Genomic DNA, 18,761 nt, shown 5'->3' on the forward strand with positions numbered 1-18,761 from the left:
TTAGATACGTACCACCCTTTCATTAATGATATAGAATTCCTTTATGTTGCCAGCTATGTTTGTGTGGATAAGGAATCCCACTCCCAGTTTTCTTCTGTCAGCCAAGCGACGATAGCACAGGACGTGCCCATTCTGTAGCACTGTATAGGCCTCATCTGGCCTCCTAACCTCAACGAGCCCTGTTACATCCTATTTAACAACTTCTAGCTCCTCGAATAGTACAGCTAGATTTGCCTCACTAGATAAGGTTCTAGCGTTAGACGTTGCCAAGTTCATGTTACGACTTGTAAAGCGTTTTAAAACTGCGAAAGAACAACGAGTGGTCGCACAGTTCGAATAGTAAAACGTGTGTGTCGTCCAATGCTCCAACCCATTACAAAAGCTTGTTCTCGATCACCCATTAATGGTGGTGCATACCCACTTTAGGCATAGTTCCTCATCGTTGTCAGCCACTGCATGAACAATTAGCACAAAATTTCCAACAAGTGTGTAGTGGGTATTATGCTTCTCCAAAAAATGAAGGACAGCTTAGTCAATGCTGGCGTACTACACAACATTTATGATTATTGATGGCACAGTGTGTACCTGGAAGTGTGCTTGTAGCTTTCCAACGAGTGTTTAGAAAAGGCTCTGAAAAGGCCGCTCTTCTAGCATTCGCTGTGGCTGTGCTGCGCGTTCCGTGCAGGCCTGGCGTTTTTTTAATTTCGCGCAATGTGTTTACGGACACCGGAGGTGGCGGACAACTACAGCGCTGCACAAGACCTGAGGTGCGATCTCATAACAGCTTTCGCTGTAAAAAGAAAACCGTGAAAGGCGTTGTAGTGCCTCAAGTTGCGAAATGTGGAAGAGTAAAACAATGCCGGTGATGAAAAGAAAAAACGGAGCTATTGAATGACACCAATAAAAGGGAATGTCCTCGAAGCTCAAACTGTTCGCTGGCGACTGGTGATTGATGTCCTTGAGAGTCCTGTGGGCTCTCCTCTTCGCATTACACATATGTAAACACACACGAAAACAACCACCAAGATCGCGGCCTTGCGTTGGAGCTGCCAGGAAGGGCAGTGTGGCTCGGTTGCGGAACGTTTTACGCTACTGTTGATGCAGCGTGGATGCTGATTTATTGATATGTGGGGTTTAACATTCGAAAACCATCATATGATTATGAGAGACGCCGTAGTGGAGGGCTCCAGAGATTTCGACCACCTGGGGTTCCTTAACGTGCACCCTCATCTACGGGCCTACAACATTTCCGACGACAACTGTCATCAACGCCCGACTAGGTGAGCAGGAGACAACCAAAACTAATCTGTCAAATCACAGTATATCCACGGAGTGAATGATGGTGAGCGGGGCGAAGCGTCCGTCCCTTCGTTCTTGATTCCGTCCGTCCGCGCGACCATCCATGCGTCCATCCACATTCTAGGATGTCTGTCCGTCTATCCGCGCGTACATCTAATGAATACTCCAAGTACCGCCATCTCCCATCCGCCGTGGCATATACCCGCTCTAGAGCGAGTATGTGCCAGACCTACGCCTGAAAGAGGATCGACGGACCCATGCCTTAAAGGGCCACTCACCAGGCCCCATACCAAATTTTAGTTAGACCGTGGAAGTTGTTGGCTGTTCGATGAGGAACATTTTGCCACAAAAAAAATTTTAATCGGTTCATTACGAGCTTAGAAAACTGTTTTACTGAAGCGGCGCGAAACGGGGATGAGAGGAGGCGAGCTCGACAATTGCCCCTCCTCCGCGTAGCCTTCGCAAGCCAAATCTCTTCCCTACTTTCTCCGGCATCCGACCAAGGGTTCACGTGCGCATGACGTGACCGAACAAATCCAACCCCCGTGCACGCGAGTGGCGTTTTTATTTTTTAGGAACAGAGTTGTTTGGGTGCGAGCGGTTCTTAAGATAGAGAAAGGAAGAGAAAAGTGAGCCCCGTTATTGTCTGCTTCAGTGAGCGACACCGCCACAGGGCTCACAAGGGATGGGGTTGAGGAGGGATAAAAGAGTAGAAGTAAAGGTATAGAAAAGAGGAAGAAGAAGCAACAACAAACTGAGGGGATAGGAGAGACAGGAAAGATGGAAGTACGGTCACTGGAGTCCGAGGACGGGGTACACTTGCGAGAGATATTGTCGGCGTCTGTAGATGGCGTAGAGCAGGTCCAGTAAGTCGGAGCTGCGCTGTCACCGAAGACCGTCGGCGACAGGAGGTGACGTAGGGCCAGCCCAGTCGGCCAGAGCTACGATGACGCCGAAGGTCGCGAGCGCGCGGAGCGCGCGGGCGCATAACCGGTCGGCACGAAATCCAGGGAGCGTCATCTTGTTTGGGTGTACCACAGAACACCTACCAGTTGCCTGTTTCTGCGGGACGGTTTGGAAACGCTGGCTTAGACGCGGTTATGGCCCCTTCTAGCCACCATAACGCGGTTACAGTGTACTAGAAGAGGGCAGTGGGCTTACTCCGCCGCTACTCTGACGCTTTTGGCGTCACATAAAAGAGATGGCGCCGCAGGCATCTTCAATGGAAGCTTAACCTGCAGAAGTTGCTCGCCGATGGCCGCTCATAAAAGTTTAAACGTGCATTTATTCGATATTTGTAATAAACTTGCATGCTTTGACTGCCCTCTGATTATATTAAGAGCTTCTGGTGCTCTCGCTTCACAGTGTTTCCCTTTTCTTTTGCGATACAGCTTCCCGAAAATCAGTCCGATGGCAGCCGGCGCAGTCTGTGCATTCTCCTTTCTAGTGCGACGCAGTTAACGCTTTTTGTGAGTGTGTGTGGGTTTCGGAGGGTGTGTGCTTGAGTTAGTTGAGTATTCCTGATAAGCACTATATTTGTTCAGCCCACATCGTGTTTCCTCGAATATAACACCTCGTCGAAAAGGATGATGTATCCCACAAATTATATGGTTTGATACAGTGACCAAACGTACGGTTCATGCTGTGTAGACCGAACCTAAAAGGAATTCGCAACAAGATTATGCTCGCCCTTTCACGACATAATTAGAAAACAGTGCACGTTCACTTCCTAGAAAAGCTTTATCATGCAGGCGTGTTGGCTGGGTTGGCGCCTTTATTATAAAGTGAAATTGTAGTGCTTAAATAATTTTTGTTCTGCTTCAGTTGTAGACCATGACACAATAGTTTTCTGGGGGTTATTAATAATCATAATTATGCAGATACACGTATGTTACATATAAGTAGAGCAACATAGTGAAGAGCTAAATAAATATACACACAAAGCTTCTGCTCTTGACATGAAGCTCTTATTTGCAAGAACTGAAGTACACCATCTAGCCACTCATTTACGCACCTTATTCACTTCATGTGTGACGGCTCATCTTCAGCTGCTTGGCCCTCTGCTGCTTCCCTGCCTAATTGTCAGTGTTCAGTCCTTCCGCATTGAATGAAGACGTGTGACAACGTAAAAAGTAATTACTTTCGCTGTGAGGGTAGCTGCGTGCATATTGCAATCAACTTCAATCGAGAGTCTGCGCTGAACAATTGTCAGTATGTCCATAACGCTGTCAGAGTGCAGCTTACTCTGGCAAAAACATTCTGTGAAAATATCCTCGAGCTTTTTCATGAAGCTGTACAGCTGACTTGAGGTATGAAGGAGGCCTCCTCGGTCACAAAAAATGGTCAGCCGAACAAGTTGAAAACAGCCTCGGCTTGGATAATGGGTGAGGTATGCGCACTTTTTTTCCATCGATAATATGCACAGACGCGGTTGCAAGTGGAGTTCGCAAACTGCGTTGGTCCAGAAGCTTGTCCGCTCTGTGCTGGTTCTTCTCGCATTCTTTCGGCCTGTTTTCATCCTTCAGGACGAGAAACAATGGCAGGTCCTGCTTACTCTTCACGAACATGTTGCCTGTTAGACACCCAAGCGCCTAACAGTGGTTTTGCCGTTGTCGCGGCATGGTTACAGTATACACTGTAAAGCATACTGTCATCTTGCGTGGTGCGTAACGCTCAAAGCTGACGGCAAAAACTAGGCGCAACAATGTCCACAGCCACACAACGTGGCTCAAACTGTTGCTCTGCAGGACTTGACCGACCGGCTCACAACCGGCTCAGCTGCAACGTCCCTCCCAAACTTCTTCCATTGATGACGATGCCAGCGTCGCCGCTCGTGCGACCAGAGAACCACAAACGTGTGACATTTCTGGAGCCACCCCTCTGCATACCCTCCGCCGGAGAGTGAGCCCACTGCCCCCTTCTAGTACACTGGATTGGATTGGATAAACTTTTATTTGGTCCTCCAAAACACAGATCACTGTGTTGCGGGCAGCTCCCACGTGGGGACTGAGATGCCAAGCTCCTCAGCCGCCTCGCGGGCTTGGTGGACAGCCCAGAGCAGATCTGCCAAGGACGAGCTGCGGATTGCCGCCTCCCATCTGGCAGAGGTGATGTGCGATATATGAGCGAATTTGGTGCACTGCCAGAGCATGTGTTCTAATGAAGCTATTTCCCCGCAATGTGGACAAAGATTACTTGGGTATAGGTCAGGGTACATTATGTGTAACATTTTCAAAGTAGGGTACATCCGCGTTTGCAAAAGCCTTAATGTAAGTGCTTGGGGCCGGGTTAGATTTTTGTGAGGTGGAGGGAAAATCCTTCTAGACAGGTAGAAATGTTTAGTGAGCTCGTTATATGTTGTAAGAATTTCCCGGTTATCCCCTTCACCGGTAGAACGCATCCCCGGGGAGGCGCGGTTGGAGAGTTCTCGCGCCGCCTCGTGTGCTGCTTCGTTGAGATTGGGAGGGGAATCGTTGATTTGTCCAAGGTGAGCTGGGACCCAACTCAGAAGATGATGTGTTATGTTCTTGTCTTGCAGTATTTTCAGCGTTTGTTCACAGACCGTCCCCTTGGCGAACGCCCGTAGTGCTGCCATGGAATCACTGTAGACGACTTCAATGTTATCCATCTTGAGTGCTAAGGCGATGGCCACTTGTTCCGCAATGATTGGGTCTTTCGTCCTGACCGTCGCTGAGTTGACGACATGGCCAGCCCCATCGACTACCACTGCCACAAACGCTTTCCCATTGGCGTAGGAAGCCGCGTCAACAAATACGACCCCTCGTTCCTCGTTTGAGACTTGACGAAGTATAGTCCTGGCCCTCGCTACTCTTCTTCCGACGTTGTGTTCTGGATGCATGTTTCTCGGTATAGGAGATACCGTGATAGTCTCCCTGATGTTGTCAGGGATATCATTGTAATTGCGTCTGATTGCTATTGGGTGTTGGCCCAGCTCCTGCAGGATCATTCTCCCCGACCTTGTAGTAGATAACCTTGCAAACTGTGCTCTCTCTTGGGCTTCTGCTATTTCTTCGAGCGTGTTGTGTATGCCAAGCTCAAGCAGACGCTCGGTGCTGGTATGTATGGGTAGGCCCAGGACCTTCTTGATAACTTTCCTGAGAAGCACATTCAGTGTCTCGGACTCTGCTCTTGACCAGTTGTGCATTGCTGCCTCGTATGTGAAGTGACTTAGAACAAACGCATGCATCAACCTGATGAGGTTGTCTTCCTTGATCCCATTTCTTTTGTTGGCCACTCTGCGTATGAGGTGCACCGCACTGTCTGTTTTCCGAGTTAACTTGGCTATAGATTTGTTGTTGGCGTCGGTAGACTCTATCAGCATTCCCAGGACTTTGATGGAGTCGACCCTCTGGATGGCATCCCCTTGATTTGTACGGAGATGGATGTCTATCTGGTTTAACGGCTTCCATCCCCTGGGCTTCGGTCCCCGGCGTGCAGTCCGATAAAGCAAAAGTTTTGACTTACTCGAGGAGCACTTGAGCCCGGAAGGGCGAAGGTAGTCTTCTACGGTGTCAATCGCCTCTTGCAGAGCGCTCTCAATCTGCCCCTCGCTTCCACCTGTGCACCAGATGGTAATGTCATCTGCGTAGATGCTATGCTTCAATCCTTCAATGCTCGATAATTTCTTTGACAGTCCAATCATGGCAATGTTAAACAGCATTGGTGAAATCACTGCCCCTTGTGGCGTGCCCCTTGCTTCTAGTTCGATTGCTGCGGTCTCGATATCTGCAATCTTCATCACGGATTTCCAATCTGTAAGAAAGGGCCATACGTAGTCATAGAAGGCTTTCCCTAAACCAAGCTTGGAAATTGCTTCGAGTATGAATGAGTGGTGGATGTTGTCAAACGCTTTTTCTAGATCTAGGCACAGAATGGCTCTCACGTCTCTGGTTTCATTGTCAATGACCTGGTGTTTGATAAGCTTCAATGCATCTTGTGTGGATAGCCCTGCCCTAAATCCAACCATATTGTGTGTATATATGTTGTTATCTTCCAAGTACTTGTTTGTCTTGTGCAGTATGGCATGTTCTGCGACCTTGCCGATACATGATGTCAAGGATATTGGCCTCATGTTGTCCAAGCTAGGGGGCTTTCCTGGCTTAGGAATAAGGATCGTGCTGGCCAGCTTCCACTGCTCTGGCACCCTGCCTTCTTTCTTTCCATGCTGAATTAATCATATCCCTCAGGGTTTCAATTGAATCGTCATCAAGGTTACGCAGGGCCTTGTTTGATATACCGTCCGGGCCAGGGGCCGACCTGCCGTTGAGATCATGCAAGGCTCTTCTGATCTCCTCGATGTTAAAGTCGCCCTCAAGACCTGGATTTGGCGTGCCCTGGTACTGTCTACTTGGTGGTGCCAATCCTCTTTTGGTTGGGAGGTACTTATGCACGAGCTGCTGGACAACTTGCTGTTCTGTAGTGCGCCCTATCTCTTCATGCAAAATTCGAGTGATAACATGCTTTTGATTTGTTTTGGTGGTGTTTTCGTTGAGGAGATGCTTTAACATATTCCATGTCTTGCCATTGCGCATCTGACCATCGACGGAGTTGCAGATTTCGTCCCATTGCTGCCTCGATAGTGCGCGACAATGTTCCTCGACTGATCTGTTTACCTCAGCTATCTTCTTCCTCAGTCTTCGGTTCAGGCGCTGACTCTTCCAACGGTTCAGTAGTGCTTGCTTTGCCTCAAGAAGATGAGCGAGCCGGCTATCCATTCTTTCAACCGGAAAATCTGTGGTAATGGTGGAGGAGACGGATTTGATGTCATCTTTAATCTGTTTGACCCACTGCTCCAAGCCTTGTCTGTGCCCATCTTGTTCCCTTTCCATCCTTATCTTCCTGAACTTATCCCAGTCTGTGAAGTGAAATTCTCTCTGCTTTTTACGCTCCACGGAGAAGGTAGTGGCAAGAATGCAGTGGTCACTCCCTAGGTCTACAGCAAGGTTCATCCACTGGGCCTTCTTGATGTTCCTTACAAATGTAAGGTCCGGGGTGGAATCCCTGCAGCAAGATGTACCAAGCCTTGTTGGTAGGCTGGGGTCTGTGATTAGGGTGAGATCAAGTTCACTGGCACACTGCCAAAGTCGATTTCCTTTCCCAGTGTTGTACTTGTAACCCCATGTATGATGAGGGGCGTTGAAATCACCTGCTATGATGAGTGGACATTCCCCGGCGATATTAACAGCTTTCTTTAGAACCGTCTTGAACCCTTGCTTTTGTTCCTTTGGACTGCTGTATATATTCAGAATGAAAATGCTCTGACGGTTGCTGGTACCCGGCACGATCTCTACCATGACGTGTTCCAACCAGCCTGCTTCTATCTTGAGGTCGTGGGTTACGTGCGTTAGTTTGTTGCATACGGAGGTGAAGACTCCCCTCCCTTCATTATCCCCTATTACAGGCCGGAATCCAGGCAACGTTGCTTGCGGTGAAAGGGTCTCTTGTAATAATATATTATGAGGCTTTTCTTCGCTGCTCCTGATATACTGCTGCAGGGTTGCCTTCTTTTTAAGGTAACCTCTACAGTTTCATTGCCAGATACGAAATGCTTCACGTAGCGCTGCCATCATGGTTATTACATGGGCGGCCAGAGCCTGATGCTGCACCTGTCGACAGGTTTGGTACCACTAGTATTGGTGGCCGAAAGGGTGAGCTTGGTGCATGAGGAGGCCTTGTTGTGTTGTGCAGATCTGCTTCGAGCTTTGTAATACGCAAAGTCATACGCTCTTCCAGTGCCGCCACGCTTGATTGTAGCCTACCCATCTGCTCGCTAAGATTGGCTACTACTTTGCTGAGCGTATCAAACACCTCTTTCATATCTGACATGGTCGTTTGGTTGGCTTCCACGTGTTCTGCCATGACTGCCCTCTTTTTCGCGGTTCTCGAGTCCCCTACGTTTTCAGCCACAGGGACATCAACTGGCTGAGGCATTGGCTATGAAGATTGCGCGCTGGTTAGCTTAGTGAGAAGAATTTTTATTTCATTTAACTCAGCTGATAGCCTCTCATTCGATTTTGTAAGTCTCGCGTTTTCTTGCTCTAGCTGTGCAATTCTATCATGCTCTGGCAGCTTACCTGTCATCACCTCTGCCCCGCCGTTGCGCACTCGCTCAGCCCAGCTGCCTTTCGAAGTAACTGCAGGCGTCCTCCCCGGGTGTGAAGCCGTGATCTCGAACTGAACGCCAGGCAGCTGGCCATTCGGGTGCCGCCCAGGCTGATCCCGACCCTGATGGTGACCTTGAGAACTCGAGCGCCCCCGTGATTGGGAGCGGGCCTTGGGTCTAGAACCTCTTCTGGAACGCGACCTCCCCCTGGAGTGGGGCCGCCTTTCCTGTTCATGTGTAGTCGGGATGCTCTGGGTCCCGTAGGCTGGAATAAGCTGCTTGTCATTGATGTCTGGACTTGATGTGATTGATGCGTCCCGGGCTTCTGCGGCTGCTCGCGATCTTTCCCAACGTCTGCGTCTGACGACGTATGGCACTAAGAACCTGTTCTTGCACTCCTTGTCTGCCGTGGGATGGTGACCGTCGCACAGCCTGCATCTTGGATTGCACTGGTGCAGGCTATCTGGGTTCTTGATCTCGCAGCCTCTGCAGATTGTTTCAGCTGGGTTCGGACAGACGTCAGACCGATGTCCCAGCTTTCCACAGACGTAACATATATCGATGTTCTTGCGGTAAAGGGAGCACTGCAAAAGTGAAGGTCCATATCTCACGAATCTGGGCACCTTGTGTCCTTCGAACGCTATGATGATTGTCCCGGTGTCCTTGATTCTCTTCGCCTGCCGCGCGAGCGGGTTGTTCGCGTTCACAATCTTTCGGGTCAAAATGTCCTGAGTATTGCTTACGGGGATCCCGCGAATCACTCCTTTACAAGTGTCGTGGGGTGCCGCGGCGTACGCGCTAACCTCGAAAACTTTGCCTCCAATGTCAATTTGCTTGACCTTGAGGTATCTTGAAGCTCTGTCTTGGTCCGGAGTGCTTGCCACCATAATGTTCTGCTGCAAGTTGGAACAGATGATGTCCTGCATGGCCTCTTCCTCTTTGACGCTGGCCGCCAGTACTATCGCGTCTGCCACGGCTCCAGTGCCAATTCTCGAGATATTTAATCCTCCACGTGGTCGTAGCACAATTTTGCTGAAGCCCTTAGGTAGTGGCGGCATGCGTCCAGCTCGCACAATTGTATGCTTGGTGTCATACCTACTACGACTGGCTCGAGCGTCTCCCGCAACGCCGGCCTCGGTCGAACCCTTGGCAGCAGGAACGCTAACCGTGGCTTGCTTATTCCTTGAGCGTCTCGTTTCGGCTTCCTCCCAACCCATTTCTTCCGTGCAATCCTCTGGAGAGATGTCCTCTCCATCTACTTGGTATTCCATTCTCAGTTGCAGATACTGGAACGCGCAGAGCGTTGAGTCGCGTTGGCGCCGGGCCGGCGCATCGGCGACAATCGCCTCCTTGGTTAGGCCTAAATCCCCCGGTGGCGTTGCCGTGTAAAAATGTCCCAAAAAACGGTTCAAAAGTCCACTCACCGGCACAAAGGTGGTATCTGCTGATTTCTTGAGAACTTAGGCACACGATGAGAGTAAAAACTCGGCGACAAATTCGTGAATACCACAGGAAAGCATTCTTGAAAGCAGGAGCCGATCTTCGCGCGTCCGCACTGGTCGGCACCTAGAGCGTCTCCCCTTCTAGTACACTGTAACGCGGTGGAATAGATGAGCACAATGAGTGCGCGAACGCGTAGGAGCGTTCCACGGCTGTCGTCTGCTCGATGCACTGACTGCGAGGACATAAACGCATGCGAAACACCGGCACATCAGCCCCGCATCTTGTTGCAATTCACGGGAAAAAAATGAGAAAAAAAAGAGCGCTCACATTCCCTTATTGCGTATTATTGTTTATCTAACGATGTATTATCTTCAAGCAACAAATGCATAAACACGCATACGTGTTATATAATTTTCGCCATGTCACGTGCCACTGTTGGCAACGTCAGAGCACAATGGTCTACGTAGAGGACCCACGTCACTGCTTTGTCGTGTACGTAGGGCCATTCATACGCACACGTCATGCCCTCATTCTCTAGGAGCGCGCCCGCAAAAGGGAGGGGGAGCAGCGTTCATTTTGAAATTCGGCCCATTTCCGCGGCGCGTAGCGTTGCAAATTTTGGCAGACGTGATCGTGAACGCCTAATCTTCTCATTGCGCTTGTCAGCTCAAAGTTGTCCAACTTGGTTCAAGCCCTTTAAGGAAGCGAATCCCTTTGAGGAGCTTCGCTTCTAAAACTCAATGTGATTTTTTCTTGAAATAGTTGTAACTTTATATATATGTCAAAACTAACCATAAACTCACTTGACGGTGTATCTCGCATTTGGCTAAATGGTTTAATACTTTAATTTTACGTCGTGTGCCATGAATAGGGAAGGGGGGGGGGGGCTTATCCAGGCAATCTGCTATCAGAGCTCTTTGGATCGGCTCATTGGCAGGTCAACGAGGCATCACTCACTTTTCCATGGTAGTTTCGTGCGTACATTCAGTAGTTTACTTATTTTTTATGTGCTGTTTACCGGTGTGACATTTCAGAGCTCAACTATAGCTCAGAGGATGCATATAAATGGCCGTTCCTCTGTCTGCCGATTGCTTTCGCTGGCGCGTGGCCGGCGTGCCCTTTGGTGACGGTGAACGCGACAGCAACGAGACGTTGTACTCTATGGCTGCCAAAGCTATATTTTAAAAGATTTTGACTCGCTGCAGTGGTTTTCGACGATTGTGCAGCGTGAGTTTTTGAACTATTATGCTATTATGCTCTTGAACAGTAAGTTTCTTGTCCGTATTGTAAGACCGGTCATTCGGCAAATAAAACAACTTTGCTTTCTCGATCTTTGATGGCGATGATGATGATTCCACAGCCATGGCTCGTACCCACTCAGGGGGATTGGCCAAGGATCCATGACTTAATTCGGTGAGATTTTTCTTATATTCACTATCGAAACCACCCACTAGAGAAAAAAAAAGACACCCTAGGCAGAATGAAAGGAGTGCAGTAATTGTTTGTCGCTTGTTCAGATCAGACTATCATTCATTACCTTGAATAGGAATAAGCGTGGTTAAACAAAGCTCCTGTTTATGCTGGAATATTTTTGCAGGAATAATAATCACGCAATTAAAAGCTAAATTCTTTTACTTTCATTAAGGTACTTGCAAACTGCATAGAAAACGTTCTCGTTGCTGAAGCCCCGATCGGTAGCACCAAAGAAAAGTACATTTTCTATTGTGAAGTTCAGCCCCAGGCTAGTGAATGGGATGACTAAAAGTCTTTTTCTGGGCAATTTGTATCGGCAACATGATAAAAGATAGTGCTCTATTGTTTCTGATTCTGAACCAAAGTTGCATAGCGGTGATATCGCCAGACCAGCCCAATGTGAATAGAAATTTAACGGGGGGACACGACATCGAAATCTGGTTATTGTGGCTTCCAACTGTCCTGTAGGGCACCGATGAATTTTCCACGGAAATCTTAAGTGAGTAAATTCTGGTGTTGACATTATTGCTTCCATATCGTCTGCACTAAGCGCAAGTTTTCTGTATCTTGACGCAGTTATAGTGGCCACTTCGGGAAGGACTGATAGTACTGGCCCTTCCAATGCTGCTCGTGCTAGAGAGTCGGCGATTTGATTTACTTCTAAGCCGCAATGACCAGGTACCCATACTAATTTCCGTAGCTGCAGCTGAGGAGGGACTAGCATAAGGAGCGTCATTAAGGCAATTGATTTTGTTGGCGCCATAATCGACGTACATACTGACAGCGAATCCGTGATTGTGATTGCGTTATAGGCATTCAATGGTAGCTTTCGCAGCGCTAGAACTATTGCCAACAGTTCAGCTTCAAAAACTGGGGTGAAATCTGATAATCTTAATGAAAAAGACCAGTCAAGCGAATGGGAGCATATACCTGCACTTGTATTTTCATCTATTACTGAAGCATCTGTGGCTATAATATTGTTACATGCATGTATATTGATATTCCAGGAGGTGATGCGCGTGTGTGCCTGACGAGGAAGACGAAGGGTTGTCTCCCTTGATCGCTGGATCGAAGAAGAAGCCGTTCTCTTGGCGGCTCGAGCTTTCGCTAACCTCTCCATCTTATCATGGTCTGCGATTAACTCGGGAACAAGTAGTGCCAATATTGTTCGAGAATAGAACTTCCGTAACACTTGTAAACTTTAATACTTTCGAGAAATTGTTACGAGGTGCTTTATCTAACCAAACGAATGATGCAGAACTAGATGCCATCAGAATTAGCAATATTTCAGAAGAGTTGTTAAATAAATTGAAATTCACCATTGAAAGCTCTAAACCGTCTACCAACCCTTGGTGGAATGCAGACTGTTCGCGGGCCTATAGACTAAGAGAAGTTGCATGGAAAAAATTATTTTCAGCCAGTGTCTCAGGAACTGGAGTGATTTTAAGTATGCGGCCGCTAATTTTAAGAGAACCATTGCTAATGCGAAGGACAAATTTAACAATGACCGATGTGAGTTCCTGTCAAAGCCGGTCAATAGAAAAGCACTTTTTCGCTTTCTGAGAAACTTAAGAAAGCTCTTCCGGTACTAAGAAATATAGAATCTGTAGTATCATCACCAGTTGCACTGTAGGCCCTTCTAGACGATATAGCTCAGGGCCTAAAAAGTCGCTTTACGACACTTCTCTCTTACCAAGCCCAGTCCCCCCATAGGGCTGAGGATTTTGAAGAGGTTACACCTGCAGAATTAGCAAACTTAGTCAGAACACTACCCCATTCTGCTCCTGGTCCTGATGGCATGACGACGTCGGTGATAAAATCAGTACATAAAATATACCAAATTGACCTCGAAATTATTAATCTTTCACTTAGAAGCTCTAGTATTCCACCTGATTGGAGAATGACAAAAGTGATCCCATTACTAAAAAAGCAAGGCGATTGGTTTACCTTAGATAATATCAGGCCCATTGCACTTACATCGAACCTAGTAAAACTTGTTGAAAGAATTTTATATAGACGTATAGATCGATGTATGTCAGAAAAACTTACACTGATCCCATGTCAAATTGGATTCAGATGTGGTTGCTCCATTTAGTGTGCGCACGTGGATCTCGAAAGCAGAATTCAACTTGCTCGATATCAAAAACAATACTCCGCTTTGGTAACCTTAGATATCACAAAAGCCTATGATAGTGTGGAGCATGTGAAACTGCTATATTCACTTCAGAACTTAGGACTGTCCCAATACGATCTATGCTTTCTTAGGTGATAGAGAATTTTACTGCTCGCAATCTGGTGTCAACTCCTCAATATACAGGCAAACGAGGGGTATACCGCAATGTCAGTACTATCGCCCTTATTATTTAATGCATTACTATGTACCATTCCCATACAGCAAGATGTACAGGTCTATGCGTATGCCGATGATATCGCATTTTTTGCTGCGTCGGTGGACAGTCACACACTGTACCTGATTCTGCAGACATACATGAAAAGCCTGGAAACGTGGCTGGAGGATATCAACCTATGCCTCAATACAAACAAAAGCACAATCATAGTTTTCGTACAAAATGCCCCAGTGTGAATTCCCCTGATGTACCGACAAGACACCATACCTTAGGTCGAGTCAGTTAGGTACTTGGAAGTAACCTACACCTAAACACTTAACTGGAGTCCCCACATAGAAAACATGGCCTCTAAAGGAGCACGTGCCGTAGGGATGCTGCGCAGGCTCAGTAATTATCGTGCCGGTTTGCGTAAAGACGTGCTCGCCATGATATATTGCATGTACATTCGACCGATATTAGAATTCCGCTGTGTTTTGTTTTCTGGCGCTCCGGCCAAAAAAGTTCGACCACTGATTCTGCTGGAACGCTAATCTTTACGCTTATGCCTAGGGCTACCTAAATATGTCGCCAACAATATCCTATACGAAGAATCCCGCCTGCCTTCTCTTATCAAAAGATTTCATATTCTAACAGTACGTACATTTCCTTAAAATCTATGCATCACCTCAGCGGAAATCACAATATGTGTTCATAAACCAGCAGACCAGGAGGAGGAGGAATAAAAGAGGAAGGACAGGGAGGTTAGCCAGTTCTCAGATTACCAGCAGACCACATTCTTCAACTACCAATGGTCTAAATCACGGTGCCCTCAAGTAATATTTACACAGAAACTTTTGGAGCCCTTAAAAGTTAACCTTTGGGAAACACTTGTGCTCAACACTGTAGATGCAATTAGGATTGAATTTGACAATATATATCGCAAGAATGCAAAAAATTCACCATATCAGTATATAAATGGCATTTTGGAAGATCATTTGGCCAACCTAGAAACATCCATTGTGATAGCGACTGACGCTTGTGTTTATGAAGAGAAGGCTGACGTAGGAATCGTATCATCCTCTCTAGATTGGGCTTTCTGAATTCGATTACCCGACTTTACCCCTATTTACCAAGCTGGACTACTGGCAATAGTCCTAGCATTGCATAAAGTGCCGCAAGATCTATCAGCGGTGATTGTTCTAACAGACTGTCGCACTGTCTGAACTGCCTTAAGCTCACCAACTTTTTCGCGTGTATACCTTAGAAACTTTCTACTCGCTCATTCCTACACATGTGCGACTCGCCCGACTAGTTTGGGTACCAGGCCATAGAGGTTTAGCTCTGAATGAGCATGCAGATGCACTAGCTGTATCTTCCCTTGATTGTCCTGTTTTACCTATTTTCCCTACTTCGGAATATATCACAGCAGCACGCTTTGAAAAATGCACAACGGCCAATAACTTTGAAAAAATCTCCTTTGTTTGTATCAGACTACCCATAGCTAAAGTTCCCTTGGAATAACAAGTGGTGTTCATCAAAAAAGGAAGAAATAGTGATTACTAGGCTGCGTTGTCAAGTCCCCTCATTGAACTTTTACCTTCACAGGTCGGGTCTGGCACAGTCGCGTTTGTGCCTTTATTGTAATGAGAGGGAATCTTTAAAGCACTTCTTTTTGGCATGCCGAAAATTCAAAACTCAAAGGAAACATCTACTAGAAGAACCCCTTCTAAAGTTGGGCTTAAACTTGACACTTCCAGTGATTCTTTCATTTGGCGCAGTCGCATTTGGATTCAGCCAAAGGAGCGTTCTTACCGCTGTTACAAATTTCTTACAAGAATCTAGAAGAATGGAATGCTAAAAATAAATAACTTGTTGTTTTATGTATATTTTTGCTTTTTTGTGTTTATTATGTTTTCTTTTCAATTTTTTTGTCTGTTTAGAAATTCAACACCGTTATATTATTACCTATGTTACCTAATTAATCCAGCCCTCTCTTTTAAGAAGTGAATTAATTTAAAAAGCAAGGCACCGTCCCCTTCATGGCCTATCCCCCTAGGTGGGTTGCGCCAAGGTGTTGAGGAACCAACCAACCGATCAGCGACTGACGTTTGCCTGCTCTGAGGGTTTGGCCAAGGATTTGGTATAGTTGTGATTGATTTTGTTTATTATTTTTTCATAAGCGTTTCTATAATGTCCTAATTGATTAGCGAGTGTATCTTCAGATAGTAAGACCAGACAGATGCCGTTTTCCTCACCTGCGCCAGGGGCTTTGCTCTGGTCAGCTTCTCTTCCTTTGCAGGAATCGCCAGTCAACTTGTTTTTACGCAATGGCATCTCATCCGTTCCTGTGGCATTGGTTCCAAGGAACGATGGTATCATACGGATGAAGAATCCAAAAATGATTCAGACGGAGTTGAGAGCCGCTACAACTCACTACCAAAGCATCACAGAGGTCAGGCAGTTCGGCAAAGGTGGCATTCTCTGCTTCTCGTATGACCAGCTCTGTGTTCGGGACCTCCTAAAATGCTCGGTATTCGCTACCAACCCGGTGAGCGCATTAATTCCACCTCACCTAGCTTGTGTCGAACGCCTCGTTCGGGGTGTCGATGTCAACTTGACTCCAAATGAGATATTAGATATGTTTTCAGAGGCAGGTGTGATAGCGATCTATATATGTAGTCGAGTTGTGGACAAGAACAAGGTCCCAACGGAGTCCGTGATTGCTACATTTGCCGGGTCGAATCGCCCAACCGAAATCAAAGCGGGGCATTTAATATACAGAGTGGAGCCGCTATCATCTTGTCCCCTACAGTGTATTAAGTGTTGGCGTTATGGGCACACAGTGAAAGCCTCGGATGCAGGGCGGTACCTAGATGCAGAATTTGTGGTGAGACGCACAACTCAAACGACTGTAAAAGTAATGAAGAAAAGTGCTGTCTTTCCACATTCTTGAATTTGTAGACAGAAGACGATGGTCCTGAAAGGATGCCATTGCTGAAATTCAGGCCAGAACTCAAGCTAGGGTACGCAGGAGCAGCTGCCCGCCATAACATTGCAATTGTAGCATCATTTTCCCTATCAATTGCGGACATGATCGAGAGGGCTGTGGATAAGGCTATGCAACGCCTTGCTACCACCCTGTGTGAGTCTCTGTCACACATTGTAAATAACCAAATCGCACAAGTCTATGGAGCACAGATAGACATAAGTACGGCTGTAGAAAATGCTGAGTCTGCACACCCGACAAGTGAGACAGAATCTGAGATAACTCCACCGAATGCACAGTCTGCAGAGCCCTCTGGAGAAGGCGTTCAGAGGCAAAGCGAGGGTGCACAGGAAGCTTCTCGGGACACACAAGATATGGACATGGACCTCAAATGCCTAAAGCATTCTAGGTCCCCTGTATAGAAAAAACCTGGCTCGCCGAACCATGTAAAAAGCAAAAAAAAACCAGAAAGACAACCTTTCAAAAACCGATTTTCGAAAAGAAAGTATTTTAGATAAGGTAGTTGCCGAAACCGTTCTAACGAAATCGTAGGGTCTCTTAAAATTATACATTGGAATTGCCGATGTCTTCACTCAGCCATAACAGATCTGTTATACCTGTCTTCCAAATTCGATCCGGCTATTATTACATTACAAGAAACTTGGTTTATCACACGTCACTTAATTCACCTACCTAACTTCCAAACCTTTCGTCTAGACCGTCCATCCCAAGAAGGAGGTTTATCTTTTTTTATAAACAATAAAATTAGTTTAAAAGTGAAAAACTCATACAAATGTATGTCTTCTGAATGCCAAATTTTCGCGTTAGATATTACCTTGCCAGGATACTTGCCTTTCTCGCTAATAAACGTCTACTTTCCTGTAGGCGTTCAAGAAACGAGATTGTTAGATATGGCTGCTAATTTAGGCTGTAAAGAAAAAATTATAGTTGGCGACTTCCATTCTCACCATACGTGCTGGGGTTTTAGAACAGATCATTGTGGAAAACGGTTGTGGGACTGGTCGGTAGACAACAGCTTATTGTGCCTTAACGCTTGAACTCCCACATTTATTCGAGGTCATTCACGCTCCGCATTAGATTTAAGCTTTGTAAGCTCGGCCATTGCTAGTACATCGTGGACAGCCCTTGATTGCACCTCCAACAGTGACCACGTTCCAATAATGTTCGAGACCGCTTGCCCCGTCAAACCATCATGCTTCCATGCCCGGACCTATATAGATTATGCAAAATTTCAACACGACCTAAATACTGCTTTAGACGCTCCCTCTCAGGATGGAGATGACACTAAAGCTATGAAATTAAGCGCAGTAATTAAAAGGGCATACAAAAACGCTGAATGTGCTGTTAAATTGGCGAATAGAGTACCCTATAGCCTCTGGTGGAATTCCAATTGTTCACGAGATCACAGACGACGACAGGCAGCTTGGAAGAAGCTAATAAATAATCAGTCCGCTAAGAACTGGTCAGATTATAAATTTCTTGCCGCTGTATTTAAACACACGGTGGCCCAAGCTAAAGAAGAATATGATAAAAGATATTTCGATTTTCTCTCGAAACCTAAAAATAAGAAAGCTTTATTTCAATATATGCGATTTCGCAAAATCCTGCCGTCTACAGTAAATACTGATTATGAAAAACTATCATTGGAAGAAACGAAGAACTCTTTAGAGTCAATTGGCAGAGGTCTAGAAATTAGATTTTCTTCGACTATGGCTTTCAACTGGCAAAATTCTAGCATAAGCACTGACTTCGAAAACGTAACGCTATCTGAAGCATCAAAAGTAATTCGAGATATACCCTCGTCAGCTCCTGGTGCACATGGAATCACAGTTCCTATGATTAAAATTTTATTCAAGCTATCCTCCGGCGACGTCCTCAATCTTATAAACTGCTCATTAAAGAATGCCTGGATACCGTATGACTGTAAAATAGCTAAGGTAATCCTATTATAAAAAAGCAGGGATTAGGTTTTATCATAGAAAATATCAAGCCCATCTCACTAACTTTTAACATGGTGAAACTCGTAGAGAGGGTCATAAATGGCCGAATAAACTCCTGGATGACAAATAAGTTCATATTAAAGCCAAAC

At 46.3% G+C, this 18,761-nt stretch overlaps 1 protein-coding gene across 1 annotated transcript in view; it reads left to right on the plus strand.

Moving 5' to 3' along the window:
- Positions 1-18,761, plus strand: part of LOC119163111 (uncharacterized) — a 69,092-nt gene that overhangs the window by 24,802 nt on the left and 25,529 nt on the right. Inside the window, exon 5 of the mRNA XM_075874521.1 lies at positions 15,965-16,213. Within this exon, the coding sequence (XP_075730636.1) occupies positions 15,965-16,213 (249 nt within the window). The remainder of the gene's footprint in view (positions 1-15,964; positions 16,214-18,761) is intronic.

Source organism: Rhipicephalus microplus, chromosome 9, assembly GCF_043290135.1.
Source record: "Rhipicephalus microplus isolate Deutch F79 chromosome 9, USDA_Rmic, whole genome shotgun sequence".
Taxonomy (NCBI): domain Eukaryota; kingdom Metazoa; phylum Arthropoda; class Arachnida; order Ixodida; family Ixodidae; genus Rhipicephalus; species Rhipicephalus microplus.